A 17,873-nucleotide genomic window follows, 5' to 3' on the forward strand; every position below is an offset into this window, starting at 1 on the left:
TCCCCCCCTTCCATCTGTCTGTGCCCGCTGTGTGGTTTGTGGCTGATCTGTTCCAGTGTTTGTGGGGGAATTCTTGGTACTGATCTAGCTCCACCAAAAGTTTTTTAGATTTTGTTTTATTTTATAAAAATCTGATTAATCCTGCAGCCTGAGCTGGGGACTGCTGTCAGCACAGGGACCATCCAGCTCTGAGTCCTGTCTGATTACTATGGATACATTGTAACAAACAGTCTGCTCAATGGGTTGTCCGGCATCTGTCTCCCTAGCGTAAATTTCTCACGTCTTCAGACAATACATTTTATAATATCTTAATAATTCTCGCCGCCTGCAGCCACCACTAGAGGGAGCTGAGGAGCCTATTGGAGACATTTATATTACTTCCATTGAACTCTTCAGTGATCTCCCTCTAGTGGTGGCTGCAGGAGGACATAATATTATCATGTAATTCTATAGCTATATGAAGGAAAGCAATAAATTTGGAGCTCCGACCCCTGTAAATATATATTATGAGATGAATCAGCACAGAATCTGATCAAATTTACGTAGTTTATCAGCAATGGACATTCACTTTAAAATATTATACACTGGAATCTTTCATTAATGAATATCTGAATAAGTGGAATTCCAAACATTAAGAGCGCACCCCAGTAGGGTTGTCACGATACCAGATTTTGGACTTCGATACCGATACTTTGTGCAGTTTTGCGATTCTCGATACATTGCCAAAAAAAAAAAAAAAAAAAGTCCTTCCATTTTCTGATGTGAGGCGCGAGGTGAGATGTGCCTCACATTAATAGTGATTAACCCCATCATGTTACTCAGTCATAATGGACAACATTGGATTAATGTGTGAGGTACATGATGGGGTAATTACTATTCGGGTATGTTCACACACAGTGGTTTCAGACGTAATTCGGGCGCTTTACGCCTCGAATTACGCCAGAAAAAACTCCCCTAATACGCCTACAAACATCTGCCCGTTGCTTTCAATGGGAATTACGATGTTCTGTTCCCACGAGCCTTTATTTTACGCTTCGCTGTCAAAAAACGGAGCGTAAAAAGAAGTAGCATGTCACTTCTTGAGGTATTTTTTGGAGCTGATTTTCCATTGAACACAATGAAAAACGCCTCAAAAAACGTCTGAATAGAAGCCTCAAAAGAAGCTCCAAATTTCATTCTCAGCTTCAAAAACGCCTGAAAATCAGAGGTTGTTTTCTCTGAAATCAGCTCCGTATTTTTCAGACGTTTTTTGTTAAGCGTGTGAACATACCCTTAATGTGAGGCACATGGAGGTTCCAAATTCATCATCATCGCACCTCGTGCCTCACATTAATGTTTAGGTTATTTATTTTTACAGCTTAAACATCATAAATGACGCTATAAATTTGTTGTGCAGGTTATTAGTTACGATGATACTGAATGTGTGTGTTATATATTGAGACTTATTGTAATGTTTATTGTAAAAAATGTTTGTTTACATTATTTTTTTCTTTTTAACCTGTAATGTTCTGGCATATATCTATATACTGATAGTAATGTACGGTTATATCTATATACTGTACACAGGCAGATGTTAGGACAGACCTAAGTATACCCTAACAGGAAATATGGTCAGACAGCCCTGGGGTACTTCTATGGTCACTGGTTTCTCTGCCCATATATGGTATGTCCCTCAATCGCATCACAGGGATCCCCCCTTCTCATTTTCCCCTTGAATGCTGCGGTGGCGGTCAGCTTTGATCACAGCATTGAAGGGAATAGCGGCGGCGATCAGAGGTTCCGCGGGGCTGCAGCTCTGTATTACAGCCATTGCCCCGCTCCTGGTCGTGCGCAGACACTTGTCGTGCCTGTGCGCTCAGTGTGATGCGGCCGGCGCTGCTCTAATGATCGGCAGGCACTGAAGACAGAACATGGAGGTGTTTTGCAGTGGTCCCGCCATGTTCTCAGTATTCAGGGCCGGCCGCATCACATCATGCTGCTGACTAGATTCAGATTTTTTTTTAGTACATAGTATTGATTTTTCGATGCATCGTACATCCCTACACCCCAATAATCCTGCTCCCTGCTCATGGTTTCTGTCTGTGAGTGGCCATACAATAGCAGAAATCTGTACAGACGGGAGGTGGTCTGGAATGGCTATTTATTAGATGGGGAAGTATCGAGCTCTGCAGAAACTGGCGCCGTCCCCATCACCTGAAGTCTTGTAATACGTAACTTTTATCCTATTTGTAAACTATTTATTCTTCATTTACTTCCATGTCATTTTCTAATGATGTGAAGAACATTTATATCTTTGCTGCAGTTGTTGATTTCGATTCTTGGCTTTTAAAGGGACAGTCGTAAAATGGAAGTTTTATGTCCGTCACTTCAGTTCTGGTGGTCAGGTCCAGTCTTTATTGTGCGGGTGGCCCTCGCCTATATCTTCTGCGCTTCCATCATGGTGGTGTTGCCAAGGGCTGGAGGGGCTGCTCTATGTCCTACAGTAGTGGTCTCCAGCCTGTGGAAAAATGACAGCTCCCAGCATGATGATGTCAGGACATACTGGGAGTTGTAGTTTCCTAACGGCTAGGAGCCACTGGATGGAGACCACTGTTGTGACGAGCTGCAGAGCCCGTGGTCTTTGTGTAAGGTGATGATTCCGCGGCGTGGCTCAGGTTTATATGTTTGTATTGATGATTGGCTTTTATTTCTAGCAGGGAAGTTACGCGGAGGAGACGATGACGAGAACCGGACATCTGGAAACAGGTAAAGTGTGAGGCGCCGCTGACTGCACAGAAGGGTTAAATAAAATCAAATGTGTTTTTTCGGAAGTTGCGCTTGTCTTATGCTTCGTTATTCATAGCCCAGAAGTGCAGCTTTCCTCATAAAATGCGCTCGATTTATCACTGAGGTGCGCCATTCTTTTGGCACGGTATATTGGTGTAAAGGACTCCAGCCAAGATATGGCCTCATGACCACTAAAGTTTGCTATCCGTTTTTTTAACAGATCGCACACTGACACATTCATGTCTATGGGGCCACGCACACGTCCATTGTTTTAACAGAACCGCGTGGCTGCGCCAACAATAATAAGAGCGGTCCTACTCAAGAACTTTGAGGAAAATCTGGGCCATTCAATTCATTTGATCCGTTGAAACATTGAACTGCAGACGGAAGCTAAACATGTGCGGTCCATGTCTGACGGATCTGTCATTAGCGGCTGTACGACGGGCAACGGAAGTGAGTGAGGCCTCAGGAAAGAGTGTCCAACATGAAAAATAGGGGCACTGATAAATGTGGCGCGGTGCCTGGCCGGTCTGGTCTTGTTCCATCACGTCTTATTTTAAGATAGTATTAATAAATCTTCCCCATTGTATCTCAGGCCTCATTCACACGGGTGTGACCGTAATCCCGGCCCACCATGACGGGCACGGTTGGCCGCGGACAGCCACTTGAATTTTCGGCCCATGCTCCCATACAAAGTATGGGAGTGCGGCCCGTAAATAGCAAAAGAACGGCCATGTTCAATAATTTGCGGTGCGCTCCTACAGCCCAGACACCTTCCCGCAAATATACGGGTATGAGCCCGGAATTGCGGTCCAAAGTTACGGTCCGCAATGACAGACGATTTTTACGGTCGTGTGCGCGGGGCCGTCACGATTCTTCTGGTTTTCGCTTGGAATCTGTTGCCCTCATTTAGCTCCTGTGATGTGGAAGATGCTTTTTTTTCTGTCCGGTTTTAAGCCCCGTCTCCCACAATACACCACAGCAGCGGGCTAAGTTCTGGTGCCCCAGCAGGGGGCAGCAGTGAGACATTATACGGTATGAATCCTAGGTTGTCGTTTTGTGTGTTGTGCCTTTTGATTTGCTTTTATATTACAGTGAACGTGTTTCTGCCCCTTCAGTCGCAGCGTTTTCCTGCCGGAGGGATAAATCTGCTTCTTTATAGAACCCATCCAGTATTTCCTGTCCACACGCGGCTGATTTTGCTGCAGACTAATGAATTGAAAAGGGTGAAATTCGTTGTGAACATTTATAAGGTTGTATTCACACAGTGCGATTTCGCTGCACGGGCAAAAACCATTTTAACTTCAAAATCACGTTTTTAAAGTGCGGCTTTTCAGCTGCGTGGCAAAACCAGTGTGATTACACCCTAATGGCATGAGCGTGCTGCCGATTTGAGATTCACAGCCTGTGGAAAAGATTTAAATTCTCATTCACATGGCCGGTGCTGTAATCCACTGGATTTTTCACGGGAAACCCGCTTAGTTTCCGTCCTGCGTGCAGGGATCTTACTGTAGATCAAGAATCTCCTCTCGTATTGATAGTAATTCTTAATGTTGTGCACGTTCCTGTGCTGCCACCTTGTGGATCGTTGTAGAACAACCTGCTCCGAACCCTATAATTATTATTATTATTCATCCCATTTATTTCCAGCGCTCGATCAGCGTCACAGATTTTTTCGGTGAGATTTGGTTATTCCCCTGTGATGCACAAGACGCCGGTTCCATCAAACCAATTTTATTTGTGAACTTGAGTTAAATATACAATACACAATGTATCAGGAGGTAATATACAGGTTTATGTACATTCCTTTAACCCTTTCAGCCCCCCCATTCATTATATACAGGATCTGTCCAGGCCTCGATATAATGAGTCATCGGGTACAGCCACGTCACAGGCGCCTCTGCAGAGCATCTGTCCTCTGCTGGACAGTGAGCCGGGAAATATTACACACAAGTTTTGGCCACTTTTGAAACAAAGGAATTTGTCTCTTGTGCTCAGAGTAAGGAAAGTGCCGCATGATATAAACTTCTGTATAGTCCGTTATGTCTGGCAGCGTTACGTCATAGGTTCCGGATCAGTGGCTGCAGATAGTGAGGACATTAATTTTAAAGTGCAGCTAAACGTTTGACAAACTTCTGACGTGTCATAGATATAATAGTGACATGTCAGAAGTTTGGATTGCTGGGGGTCCGAGCCCTGAGACCCCCACCGATCGCTAGAACGAAGCAGCTGAAGGTCTCGTGTGATCGCTCGGCCGCTTCGTTTCTGTTCTTTCCGGAAATAAATGTATCGTGTACGGAGTCAATATAAAGTCTATGAGCCCGTCCTCCGATACATTTATTTCCGGAAAAAACCGAACAGACACGAAGCGGCCGAGCGCTCACACGAGACCTTCAGCTGCTTCGTTCTAGCGATCGGCGGGGGGTCTCATTGCTCGGACCCCCAGCAATCCAAACCTCTGACATGTCACTATTATATCTCACTAGGACACGTCAGAAGTTTGTCAAACGTTTAGCTGCACTTTAAAGAGGCTGTCACCACATTATAAGTGCCCCGTCTCCTACATAGTCTGATCGGCGCTGTAATGTAGAGAACAGCAGTGGTTTTTATTTAGAAAAACGATCATTTTTGACCAAGTTATGAGCAATTTTCGATTTATGCTAATTAGTGTTTTAATAGACAACTGGGCGTTGTACAGAGGAGTGTCTGACGCTGACCAATCAGTGACTAATCAGCGTCATACACTTCTCTTTACAACGCCCACTTGGTTTAAAAGTAAAAACACGCCCAGTTGGTCATTAAGAAACTCATTAGCATAAATCTAAAATTGCTCATAACTTGGTCAAAAATGATCGTTTTTCTAAATAAAAACCACTGCTGTTCTCTACATGACAGCGCCGATCACATGATGGAGGGACAGGACACTTATAATCCGGTGACAGCCTCTAGAAGTCTCTCTGCTCAGAACACGGTGATCTCGATCTCGCCGTCCAGTGTCAGCGTCTCCTGTAGTTCTCTGCAGATCTTGTCCGTCTTTCCAAATGTTTGTCGACCTTTTTGACCTAAAATATAAATATCAGATTAGTACATTCCAGATTTTCTCATTTTTCCCCAAATAAATTCCTTCTAATAATGGTTTTATCATTCGAAAAATCACATCTTATTTATAGCGAAACTGACGGATGATTTCTGCTGCCCAATCAGACGGCTCCTCCTGGTAGAACTCTGCGAGTAAGCAGGACTCATTCTCTTCTCGGTCCTATTAATGGACCAAATCATAAAGCTCTATATCCCAGAGCTCAGAGTCTCGTCCTCCATCACACGGGGCCCTCCGATAGGGCACCAGAAGTCTGACCTGTGGGGGATTTCCCATCTCAGACATTTATTTGAGATGAGGCATCCACAAGATCTGCCATAAATGTCCGAACGCTGCGGGTTTCAGAGGTTGGACCTGCACTTATCTCTAGAACGGGGCCCCAAAGACCCCCGTCCGACCTTCTGCCATTGGGCTCGGGCCGCTATCTTACGAGGTGGCTGGGTTTTCTGGAATTCTGAGTTATGGAGGTTTCTGTAATTCTCATTTACTTCTATGGGAGTTACGGAAACCGCTGAGCATAACCGCGTAAGGTAGCGGCCCGAGCCCAACGGCAGAAGTTAGGATGGGGGGCCCCATTTTAGAGAGGTGCGGGTCCCACCTATCGGACAGTTATGGCAAATCATGTGGCTGCAATAAATGTCTGAGATTGGAAAAACCGTTTAAGATGAACAAAGCAAAAAGCGCTGAAGTGGCAAATGCCGAATTTATTGTGTTGATGATTTTTTCATCATAAATTTTAAAGTGTCTAGAAAAGGGGCGTAAAGAGGGGTCGTAATATGCGCGAGATTTTATTCCAGTATGCCAGCCCGGAGTCTAACCGGATGTGCCAAGGGGACGGATTTGGAGCAGTTTTCTACTGTGCGGGGGCAGCGTCAGGGTGTATTGTATACAGCGGGCTCAGGAAATATATACAAAAGAGAGGCCTAAATAATTCATCATGATCGATGTTACATGGCCAATAAATGGTGATATTGACTCGTCGTGATCGCCCGGCCCCCACGTGTGACCCTTTATATTCTCAGTGAAGATTTACTCACCGAACGACACGATGGTCTCTCTGGCTGTGATCCGCACGTCCTCCACTTCTGATTGGCAGAGTCCTGCGATCTGGTCGATGCCGGCTGTGCCCTGTGGGTAGGAGAACACGCCGGTCATATAAAGTCACAGCAGCAGCGCAAATCCCTGTCCTGTTAGTAAATCCCTGTCCTGTTAGTAAATCTGCTCCATTGTAGCAAACTGACTGTAAACTTAGACCCGGCAGTCAGAAAATGCACCAGATTTATCAAAGTGGTGTAAAAGAAATTGGCGCATCTTGCTAGACGCTTTTCCTTATACCGGGTATTAGTTGGAATAACGCAAGGTTTTTGCGCCAAAGTTGTGGCACTAGAACCCCCTCCCGTTGAGCGTCAAGCAATTAATACTTTCCACAGGTGCAGACACGCTGATCAGTCTGGATATACTTCAGCCTCTGGATGTTAAAACAATAATAATCAATCATATTCACTGACAGCAAGCAGAGATCTTTAGCAATGGCTAGGGACTGAAACACACAGAAAAGTGTATTCTTGCATTTGCAACACATTTCTGGCGTTGGAAAGTCGCAGGTTGTGGCGCACGTCACGTTTGGTAATAGTTTGCAACTCCTTGCTTTTTTTACACTATTCTTGCCACTTGTCAAAAGTTATTATTTTATTAAATAGCAGCGGCGGCGTCTCCAGGACGGCGGAGGGCAGACGGGTAATTCATAGTGCCCCGGGGTCTGTGCCGCGGCTGTAACGCGGTGCACTCCACCTGTCTGGGGTAGCGGTCGGTCGCCTCCTATTTTAATACTTGTATCCTCATGAAACATTTCTGGAGCATCTTTTCTTAGATCTCTGCTTTGTGCCGTTCCTCTGTTGTTCCTCTAAGAAATGTATGAATAAATTGATGACTGGCTGTTGGGCCGGGTTTCCACGTCGGATAAAAGCTGCAGAATTTTTGCACTGACGTTCTGTGGGGAAATTCTGCATCGTTTACAGGAGCAGCAAAGTGGATTTGAACAAAACTCATTCACACGTTGCAGAAAAAATCCTGTAAAACGTTCATAGTTTGACCTGTGCGGCCGTTTTTTTAATCTGCTCCGGAATCGCTGCCTTTGTTTTCCCTGTTGAATTCAATGGGAGGTAAAACTCGCAACAAATAGCAGATGCTGCAACTTTTGGGGCCGAAACGCTGCGACTTCGCCACAAAAATGGCAAATCAGAAAAAACAGCACTTTTTGTTTAAAACGAATAAAAAGGTCAACGCTTCCCCACTGGGCGGGATTTAGCGCCACATTCCTCGGTTCTTCGTTCAGGCCGACCTCCTGGGATGACCTTTCATCCTATGTGACGGCTGCATGACGAACAGAGGGATGTGTCGCTAAGACAACGCCCGGTACGGGTAAGGCTGGGTTCCCACGTGTCTGATACGCTACGTAAAAACTGCGCAGGATATCCGACCTGGATTCCGCAGCACCTTCCGTCTGAAAAAAAAATCGCACCACTCCGTGGTGCGGTTTTTCGGACGGAATTTCTGCTGTGGAAAGCAGCGCTTGAGGAAAAACGAAAAACCACTTCAATACTTCTCTGCGTAGTCCGGCCTCCTATGATGACACTGCAGCCTCTGATTGGCTGCAGCGGTCACATGGGAGGAAACGTCATCCCAGGAGGCCGGAAGAACGAGGGTGTTCTGGGGAAGTATGATTTTTTTTTTTCCGTAGTTGCGATTCTTGCGGTGTAATCCCAATTATGCCACAACGCTCGGCTTTCTGTTGCGGGTTTTGCATCCCCATTGAATTTAATAGAGAAAACTCGCAACGGAAAATCAACAAAAACGCAGCATGTCTGGCCAATTAAATTCCGCACTGCAGGTCAATTATTCACGTTTACGCTGCGGGTTTTTCCGCCACTTTGCTGCTACTGTAAATGCTACAGAATTTCCGCGCAGGATTCCGTTGTGGAAATTCTGCAGTGTTTACACCACGTGGGATCCCGGCCTCCATATTCATTTTTCTTATAATTCCAGGCACTGCAGGAAACGTTCTGCCTAAATATCTGCACCACAATTTGGTTCTGTTTTTCAGGCAGAATTCCCTGCAGGTTCTAGGTCGGATACGCAGCAGACTTTTACACAGCGTAGCCGCACCAAGGCATCCCAGCCCGACCCCCGCAGTCTGAGGTTCTCTGTACTGATTGGACAGGGTCAGTCTGTGTAGGAAAAAAACCCCCAACTGGTAACACCCGGGTGTCCATATTTCATATACTACGAACACATTTAGATTTGTGCCAACATTTTGCGCTTCTTCTCCTCACTTCCGTTATGTGGCGTAGACGATGTATGTATTTTGGGAGACCACGCCCACTTTCCGGATTACTTTTTTGATTGGGCGAGTGAGAAGAAAAGTCACAAAAAATGGTGCAGTTCTGTTTTCTAAATTATTCTGTTCACCCCACTGGGGCAGTCACCTTTGTGATGTAATATTTTCTGTTCCCAGAAGGGGTGTACTTACTTTCAGATGTTTCAGGGCCAGGCACGCTGATCTCTGCAGCTTCACATCTTTATTGGACAGGAGATCCGTGTAATAGAGAACGGACTGTAGAGAGGGGAAAACATCAGACCCAGAACAAGCAGCACAAGAAAATAGAGACCCCCCCCCCAGCAATAATCACTATTCTACAAGATGTCTGTATACACAGCAGTCACCATACACATATATGATATTACTTATCCTGAGTTACATCCTGTATTATACTCCAGAGCTGCACTCACTATTCTGCTGGTGGAGTCACTGTGTACATACATTACATTACTTATCCTGTACTGATCCTGGGTTACAGCCTGTATTATACTCCAGAGCTGCACTCACTATTCTGCTGGTGGAGTCACCGTGTACATACATTACATTACTTATCCTGCACTGATCCTGAGTTACATCCTGTATTATACTCCAGAGCTGCACTCACTATTCTGCTGGTGGAGTCACTGTGTACATACATTACATTACTTATCCTGTACTGATCCTGAGTTACATCCTGTATTATACTCCAGAGCTGCACTCACTATTCTGCTGGTGGAGTCACTGTGTACATACATTACATTACTTATCCTGTACTGATCCTGAGTTATATCCTGTATTATACTCCAGAGCTGCACTCACTATTCTGCTGGTGGAGTCACTGTGTACATACATTACATTACTTATCCTGTACTGATCCTGAGTTATATCCTGTATTATACGCCAGAGCTGCACTCACTATTCTGCTGGTGGAGTCGCTGTGTACATACATTACTTATCCTGCACTGATCCTGAGTTACATCCTGTATTATACTCCAGAGCTGCGCTCACTATTCTGCTGGTGGAGTCACTGTGTACATACATTACATTACTTATCCTGTACTGATCCTGAGTTATATCCTGTATTATACTCCAGAGCTGCACTCACTATTCTGCTGGTGGAGTCACTGTGTGCATACATTACATTACTTATCCTGTACTGATCCTGAGTTATATCCTGTATTATACTCCAGAGCTGCACTCACTATTCTGCTGGTGGAGTCGCTGTGTACATACATTACTTATCCTGCACTGATCCTGAGTTACATCCTGTATTATACTCCAGAGCTGCACTCACTATTCTGCTGGTGGAGTCATTGTGTACATACATTACATTACTTATCCTGTACTGATCCTGAGTTATATCCTGTATTATACTCCAGAGCTGCACTCACTATTCTGCTGGTGGAGTCACTGTGTACATACATTACATTACTTATCCTGTATGATCCTGAGTTACATCCTGTATTATTCTCCAGAGCTGCACTCACTATTCTGCTGGAAACTCAGGATCAGTACAGGATAAGTAATGTAATGTATGTACGCAATGACTCCACCAGCAGAATAGTGAGTGCAGCTCTGGAGTATAATACAGGATGTAACTCAGGATCAGTACAGGATAAGTAATGTAATGTATGTACACAGTGACTCCACCAGCAGAATAGTGAGTGCAGCTCTGGAGAATAATACAGGATGTAAGCTCGGCTTAGTACAGGATAAGTAATGTAATGTATGTACACAGTGACTCCACCAGCAGAATAGTGAGTACAGCTCTGGAGTATAATACAGGATGTAACTCAGGATCAGATAGTACAGGATAAGTAATGTAATGTATATACACAGTGACTCCACCAGCAGAATAGTGAGTGCAGCTCTGGAGTATAATACAGAATGTAACTCAGGATCAGTACAGGATAAGTAATGTAATGTATGTACACAGTGACTCCACCAGCAGAATAGTGAGTGCAGCTCTGGAGTATAATACAGGATATAACTCAGGATCAGTACAGGATAAGTAATGTATATACACAGTGACACCACCAGCAGAATAGTGAGTGCAGCTCTGGTTTCGTACTCCCGACCATGTAGTCAGGGAAGTTTAGGTGGCCCCGTTCTAGAAATAGATGTGGGTCCCACCTCTAGAACTCGCATCTATCTGACATTTATGACATAGCCCGTGGATATGCCATAAGTGTCCATGATGGGAAAACCCCTTTAATGGAATTTTATGGTATTTGGCAGATCTGCTTTTTTTTCCCCCAGGAAGAGGTCGTTGGGGATGACCACGCAATATCGGACACAACCCGCTAAATCTTGGACAATCCTTTTAAAGATAGTAGTAAACTGGTGTTCAGAGCTGAATATGCGATTCCTCAGAATTTTGCCTGTATATAATCGTCAGCCTGGGGTCCAATATTAGAATTACAGACATTGTCCTGCTCTCTGTATAAACAGTCCTCCGCCTGTCCCATAGGGATCCTGCTTACCCGTCTACAGTAAAAAAAAAAAAAAGACAAGTAGAAAACGATATTTCCTAGTGGCGAGAAAGGAAACGTAACGTGTGAACAATTTGCTGCACAAACCGTAGATTAATGTGTACGTCTCAGAACTATGCGCTGATCTGCGCACGCGCTCCAGTCCCTCTAATATGAATCCTGGTAGTGAATATCATGTTCCATATTACTGGACACTGCATTATAAGGTGAGCATTATAGTCAGTGATCTCTGTCCGTGGTAACTGTCAGGCCGTGTTCACACTGGGCAGATACACGGTGCAAAAGCACACATTGTATCCGCCCAGTGCGCCGCAGGGAATTCCTGGTGAAAAAGCGGAAAACTGCAGCGCTTAACCGGCCGACCTCCTGGGATGATGTTTCTTTGCAGGAGACCACGCTGGAGGGGGGGGGGGGGGGGGCAGAGACTTCTGGGTAAGTGATTTTTTTTGTTCTCAGCTGCATTTTTTTTGCGGCAAATTCGCTGCGAACCTGCCGTTAAAACCTCAACATCTGCTGTTTGTTTTGGGATTTATCTCCCAATGAATTTAATGGGGAAAACCTGCAAAAAAGAAGCAGAGTTTACGCAAATACAATTGACATGCTGTGGAATTAAACTCCGCACCGCAGGTCAGTTTGAGCTTGTTTTTGTGTGAACTGACCCTTAGGCGGTCCATACACTTTAGATAGCGGTCGGCTGAGCAGTGAACATCTATCTGTCCATAAACACTCTGTAAACTCTTAAATGTGCGAACTGTGCTGCCCCCTAGTGGACCTACTAATTATACACCAATGCAGTTATGTAGAATTCTCTCTATAACAGAAGTGAATCGGTGGTTTCTATCAGGTGACATGGAAAATGTCCCCGCGGTCCAAACACTAAACCCCTAACCCTTGTTCCATCCTCAGGACCGGCTGCGTGCGATTCAGTCTCTCTTATTCAATGATAACAGGATTTTTCGACAAAGGACTCTCCACTAGATGCCAGATAAACCTATTCAATTGTAATCTATCGGCCGAGCCCCAGCTATGCCTTATCCCCACTGTGGTCCATGTATATCCAGAGGACATCCCATAAATGCCCCTTTACATAGTGCCTGGTGTTAGGACTACATCTCCCACGATGCAGAACAGCAGAGCACGCCCGGTACAGGCAGAGGTGACGCATCTCCCCAGATTACCAGCATAAAATCCAATAAATCTGGAAATCTAACATGAAATAGAGGGGCAGGTAATCGTTTTGCTTTCTTTTGTTCAAAGAGTTTTCATGTTTCAAGTAGAAGAAACTTAACGAGTGAATAATGAAGTTGCTTATAGACAGCGGAGTGCTTCTTTATCGCACGCTCCGTTTTTACATTGGTGTTTCAGAACGGGGCTCCCATAGGAATGCATTGAGAGCCTCCCTTCCGGTTTTCTGAAAATCACAGCGATCCAGACAGGTCAGAGCGACGATCACGTGGACCCGAAGATGACAAGCGGCAGGGACTGCCAAGTATTTGTGCACACAGCACCCGCTGACACACCAATGTACAAACGGAGGGTGCAATAAAAGAAAAAAAATCGGAGTGGTTCTTTAATTCCTTATTATTTTGGAGAGCTCTGCTTGCTGTCAGTAACTGGGAACATTGTTGTTTAGCTAGTCCTGCTGCAGTTCATTACGATATAACAGTGTAGACGATCCCTTGTGATATAAACAGCTTAAACATTTTAACTGCACTGATACGTTGTAGAAAATCCCACGGTCAGGAGAGAAATCAGTTGTGCTGACTTGTTTAGCTCACCAAGGACTGTCAATCCTGTGTACAATTGTAACAAGCCCTCAGCTGTGAGAAGTCAGAATGAGGTTTGGGACAATGAATGTAAAGCGATTAGGTTTCCATTTACTGACAGCAAGCAGAAATATTGAAAATTGTAGCCAATTATTAATATAATTTGGAGAGTTACGTCTGACTTGGGTCTGAAACCAGGTTGTGCTATACAAATTAATGTATTTTTACGACGGCTCCAAAATATCACATTTGGGGGAGACAAAGGCCTCATGCACACGAGCGTGTTCGGTCCGTGATATACGGACTGCATGTCGGCCATGTTTCTCGGACTGAACACAGTGCAGGGAGCCGGGCCCCTCGTATTACAGATGTCGCTGTGAGTCACTGCCTCCCCGTGGGAATACTGTCCTGTACTGGAAATAGGTTTTGTTACGGGACAGTATTCCCGCAGGGAGGCAGTGACACAGAGCGTCACACACAACTATGAGCCCGGCTCCCTGAACTGTGATCGGTCCGGGAAATGTGTCCGTCATGCGGTCCGTATATCAGACTTAACACGCTCGTGAGGCCTTAATGTGGAAACGTTGTTTCGTTTCTTTCCTCCGGAGTCGCTGTGGCGCGGACGCTCACCTTCTGCTTGAAGTGCTTGTTGGCGGACGCTCTGCGGAAGAAGCCTGCGGCCGCTTTACACAGCTTAATGTTCTCATCTATCTGGAACGGGGCCACGAGCTGCAGGAACTGCGGCAGAGGCTGCAGCCGGGAGATCTGCTTTACTTTCAGCTTTTTGATTTTCTTCAGACGCCCGGGAAGCTGCAGGTCTCCAATGAGAGTGACTGGGGAGTGGGAGACAAATCATCGCTATGTGACTAGGTCAGGATTGTAAAAAACGCTGTAAAGTTTAGAACTAAGTATTTGGGAGAGGGGTCTATAGCCGGAGAGCAGCCTGGTGGGGTCACTCCCCACATCCACAATGCTGCTGATAGACAGGGATATTATAAGGGACACTTTACCTGCACCGCATCTTCCCTTGATTTGTTGTGCAGTTGCTTACATCTATTGTTCCCTGTAATCAGCCATTATATGCTGAGGAATGACTGACTGCAGGACAAGTGAGAATACCCTATTACTGCGGTGTGAGCGACATGGAGCAATGTCTACCCCTCCCCCGTCATACAACTCACCTTCTCTGGTAAGTGCCGCCAAGTGTTTCTCCAGGTCGACCACGTGGTATCTCCGCAGGTAGCCGTAGAATAAGAAGATGGAGACGACGGAATGTGGGATCTCGTTAGACGCCATTACCCCACCGAATCCAAATATCTGCTCCAGCGCTCTTCTAAACACTGCGGAATAACACAGATCGTCAGCTCACAGGGCGAGTCATCTAAAAATCAGGAGGATCCGTCTCCCGCCAGGAGCTGGTCGTATCGCGCGGTGACTGTACGGTAATAACGCTGCATTATATTATCACTACCAGTCTCAGAATTAGTTCTCACATTTCCCTCTAAAAAAAAAACAAAAAACGTATCAATCCCCAAGTCTAATTTTATCGAGGTGTGGAATTATTTTCAGCCTATTTATCGTTTTTTTGGGAAAGCTGGGTAACCACCAATATGGCCGCCATTACCGCTTCCACTGGGGGTTGTCATCCAGCCTTCCCGGGCTCCAAGTCAATTGTGCATTATGCAGTTATATAGTGACATCACACGTATTGCCATTCAGGAGTCTGGGAAAGCTGGGTTGTTGTTGGCGACTGCTCATCCTGCGGTGACTGAGAGAGTTCTAATCAGGCGGTGACTCCAGGGCTTCACATATTCACAATACATTATAACATTGAAAATAACATCCCAGAAGATCTATGTAGAACGAGCGATGACGACGTCGTCCAGGAGGAAGGACACGATGACTTCTCCCAGCCTGGTCGAGATGTAGGATTTATACATTCACAATGTTATGGGATATTTCCTTCCAGAAACAGCGCCTCTCTTGTTCAGAGGTTGTGTCAGGTATTGTAGTTCAGCTGATGGACAAGAGTGGCGCCGCTTGTGGAAGAAAGCTCTATGAGCATTAATATACAGGGTCTTTTGTTTCCTCCCCTACAGATTAACCCCATATTGAATCCACCACCTGCGGTAATCTCTCCCCCTCCCCCCCTAGGCTGGACTCTCAGTGCGGCTCTTTAATCTTTCCATGATTTATTTGATCTGAGTGTATAAATTATTTTCCAGAGCGGACTTTATTTACATGTTGTAATAACATCCTCCTGTATGATGGTAATGGGTTTTGCACAGATAGGGGGGAGGGGCACCAAGAAACGCAATGACTACGATGAAGTTAATGTGTCCTGCAGACGTCTCGTGGCGTCCTGGCAAATGCTCGTCCCTTGTGGGGGTCGCTCACAGCGGGGGCAGCACCGCAGATTACCAGATATCCTGCGTCCGAGGAATAGACCGGTACAGACACGGGGGGTAATGAGGTCCCTGCTGGGGGCTGCAGGACCTGTCCCCTCCTAGTCCACCAACACATGCAGCTCCTGTTATGTCTGGAGACCTCATTAATGTCCCAGCCAGACCGGCTTTATAAAGATTAAACCTTCTTTACACCCTATAAGGATTTCTCATTCTCTCCGCCATCAGATCTCGCGGCGTCTGAACTACCATGAAAGTGAAACGAACCCGGGTGGGATGAGGGGCAGCTGCAAGGCATAGGGGACTTTACTGCGGACGTTATAGAGTTTCAGCCACGCACCCCCCGCTCCCCATTCATTTTATCTGACATTTCACTAATACATAATCAAATGTCAAAAAAAAGTTTTGCCTGTGTCTGCTCCATGAAGTTATAATTGGGGCTCCACTGAGGACGTGGATACATTTTCCTGTCCACAGAAACAGTGCAAAACTCTGATTTCCCCCAGACGGTTCCATGGCGCAGACCTCCGGTATTGGGGTATGGGGTGCGGAGGCGCCTCACCTGCCTCCAGCTGTCCTGGGTACTTGGCTTTGATCTTCAGCACAAACATTTTCTTCAGCTGATTGAGGAAAACTTCAGAGGAGCAGAACCAAGGAGATTCAGGCCGGACACAGCCCTGCCAGAGCTCCAGGAAATGTCGGATCTTTTTGGTCTTTGGGAAAACTACGGAAATAAAGAAGAGAAAAAATTGGCCACTGACCGTCCTCCCCGTGTATAATATATCATCAGGGTATATACAGGGTGATACATACTGTCCTCTATAGAGGCCTTCTCCGGGGCTTTCTGGATATAGATGATTGACAGGTCCTCCAGCACCTCCCTCTGCCAGGATAACTCCTCCAGGAGGTGATGCTGAATAATCCTGGCTGTGTTTGGGGAGGTCAGTTTCTGAAATACAAAAGTTCTAATTCTGTTTAGACATCTTGGTTTCATGGAGCCCTCCGGGACGGATTTCGACGGGATTTGCCCAAGTATCCAACCTCCTCATGCCATGTATCCCCCAGAGGTAAGTGGCAACGGAGGAGTCTGGCAGCCGCTTATCCCTCAGTCTATTAGAATAAGCAGCATGTTCAGATGTGGACGGTCTGCGCCAGCTTAACGCTACGACATCTCGTTGATTTCCAGACGGTACACGGCGGCAGGGCACGGCTCACCTTTAGTAGTGCTTTACAGATATCCAGATGGACGGAGAGCAGCGTGTCCAGGTCTTCATGTCCGGCGCTCAGTCCATCCTGCTCGGAGGCGCTATGACCGCTGAATCTCTGTGTGACTGAGGGAGTCGCCATCCCGTTACTGAAACACAAAAGATTCAATATTGGGATTGGATATCAAGTTGTTGCACGAGCACGTACTGGTTTTTTTAATCAAAAAAGTTTTTATTATTACAAATTTTTAACAAAGAAGACTTCCCAACCCCACCTAAATCCCCCCCCCCCTCCCTCCCCCCGCTCACAAACAAAAGTCCTACAATAAATGTTCGCAATCTTCCCACTCGTGGATGTTCTCATATAGAGTCCTTCAAAGAAGCACCGGCAAGGAGCTAAATAAATCCCCCCCCCCCTGTCCCTTGTCATATACGACTTCATCATGGAACACAAATAGCAGAGATCTATCAAACATGTGAGAAGCGAAATTAGCAGACGAGCACATACTGTTAAATGGCTGGAACTATAAGGCCCTGTTCACACGCTTAGCAGAAAACGTCTGAAATTACGGAACTGTTTTCGAGAGAACCGCTCCTGATTTTCAGCCATTTTTTTTTTTAGCAACTTGCGTTTTTTACAGACGTTTTTGGAGTGGTTTTTCTATAGAGTCAATGAAAAACGGCTCCAGAAATGACCTGCACTTTTTTTTCGCGGGCGGTGTTTTACACGGCCGTTTTTTAAAAACGGCCCGTTGAAACAGAATGCAGTATTTCCCATTGAAAT

At 45.7% G+C, this 17,873-nt stretch overlaps 1 protein-coding gene across 2 annotated transcripts in view; it reads right to left on the reverse strand.

Annotated features, from left to right (window-relative positions):
• Window positions 1-5,390: 5,390 nt before the first annotated feature.
• Window positions 5,391-17,873, reverse strand: part of RIPOR3 (RIPOR family member 3) — a 97,191-nt gene continuing 84,708 nt past the window's right edge. For both annotated transcript variants that reach the window (XM_075845957.1, XM_075845958.1), the window contains 8 exons: window positions 17,100-17,238; window positions 16,698-16,833; window positions 16,447-16,608; window positions 14,661-14,819; window positions 14,110-14,312; window positions 9,393-9,476; window positions 6,901-6,991; window positions 5,391-5,828 (listed from right to left, as the gene is read on the reverse strand). In XM_075845957.1, coding sequence (XP_075702072.1) covers window positions 5,728-5,828; window positions 6,901-6,991; window positions 9,393-9,476; window positions 14,110-14,312; window positions 14,661-14,819; window positions 16,447-16,608; window positions 16,698-16,833; window positions 17,100-17,238 — 1,075 coding nt within the window. In that variant the 3' untranslated portion in view covers window positions 5,391-5,727. The remainder of the gene's footprint in view (window positions 5,829-6,900; window positions 6,992-9,392; window positions 9,477-14,109; window positions 14,313-14,660; window positions 14,820-16,446; window positions 16,609-16,697; window positions 16,834-17,099; window positions 17,239-17,873) is intronic.

This window comes from Rhinoderma darwinii, chromosome 13 (genome assembly GCF_050947455.1).
Source record: "Rhinoderma darwinii isolate aRhiDar2 chromosome 13, aRhiDar2.hap1, whole genome shotgun sequence".
Lineage (NCBI taxonomy): Eukaryota > Metazoa > Chordata > Amphibia > Anura > Rhinodermatidae > Rhinoderma > Rhinoderma darwinii.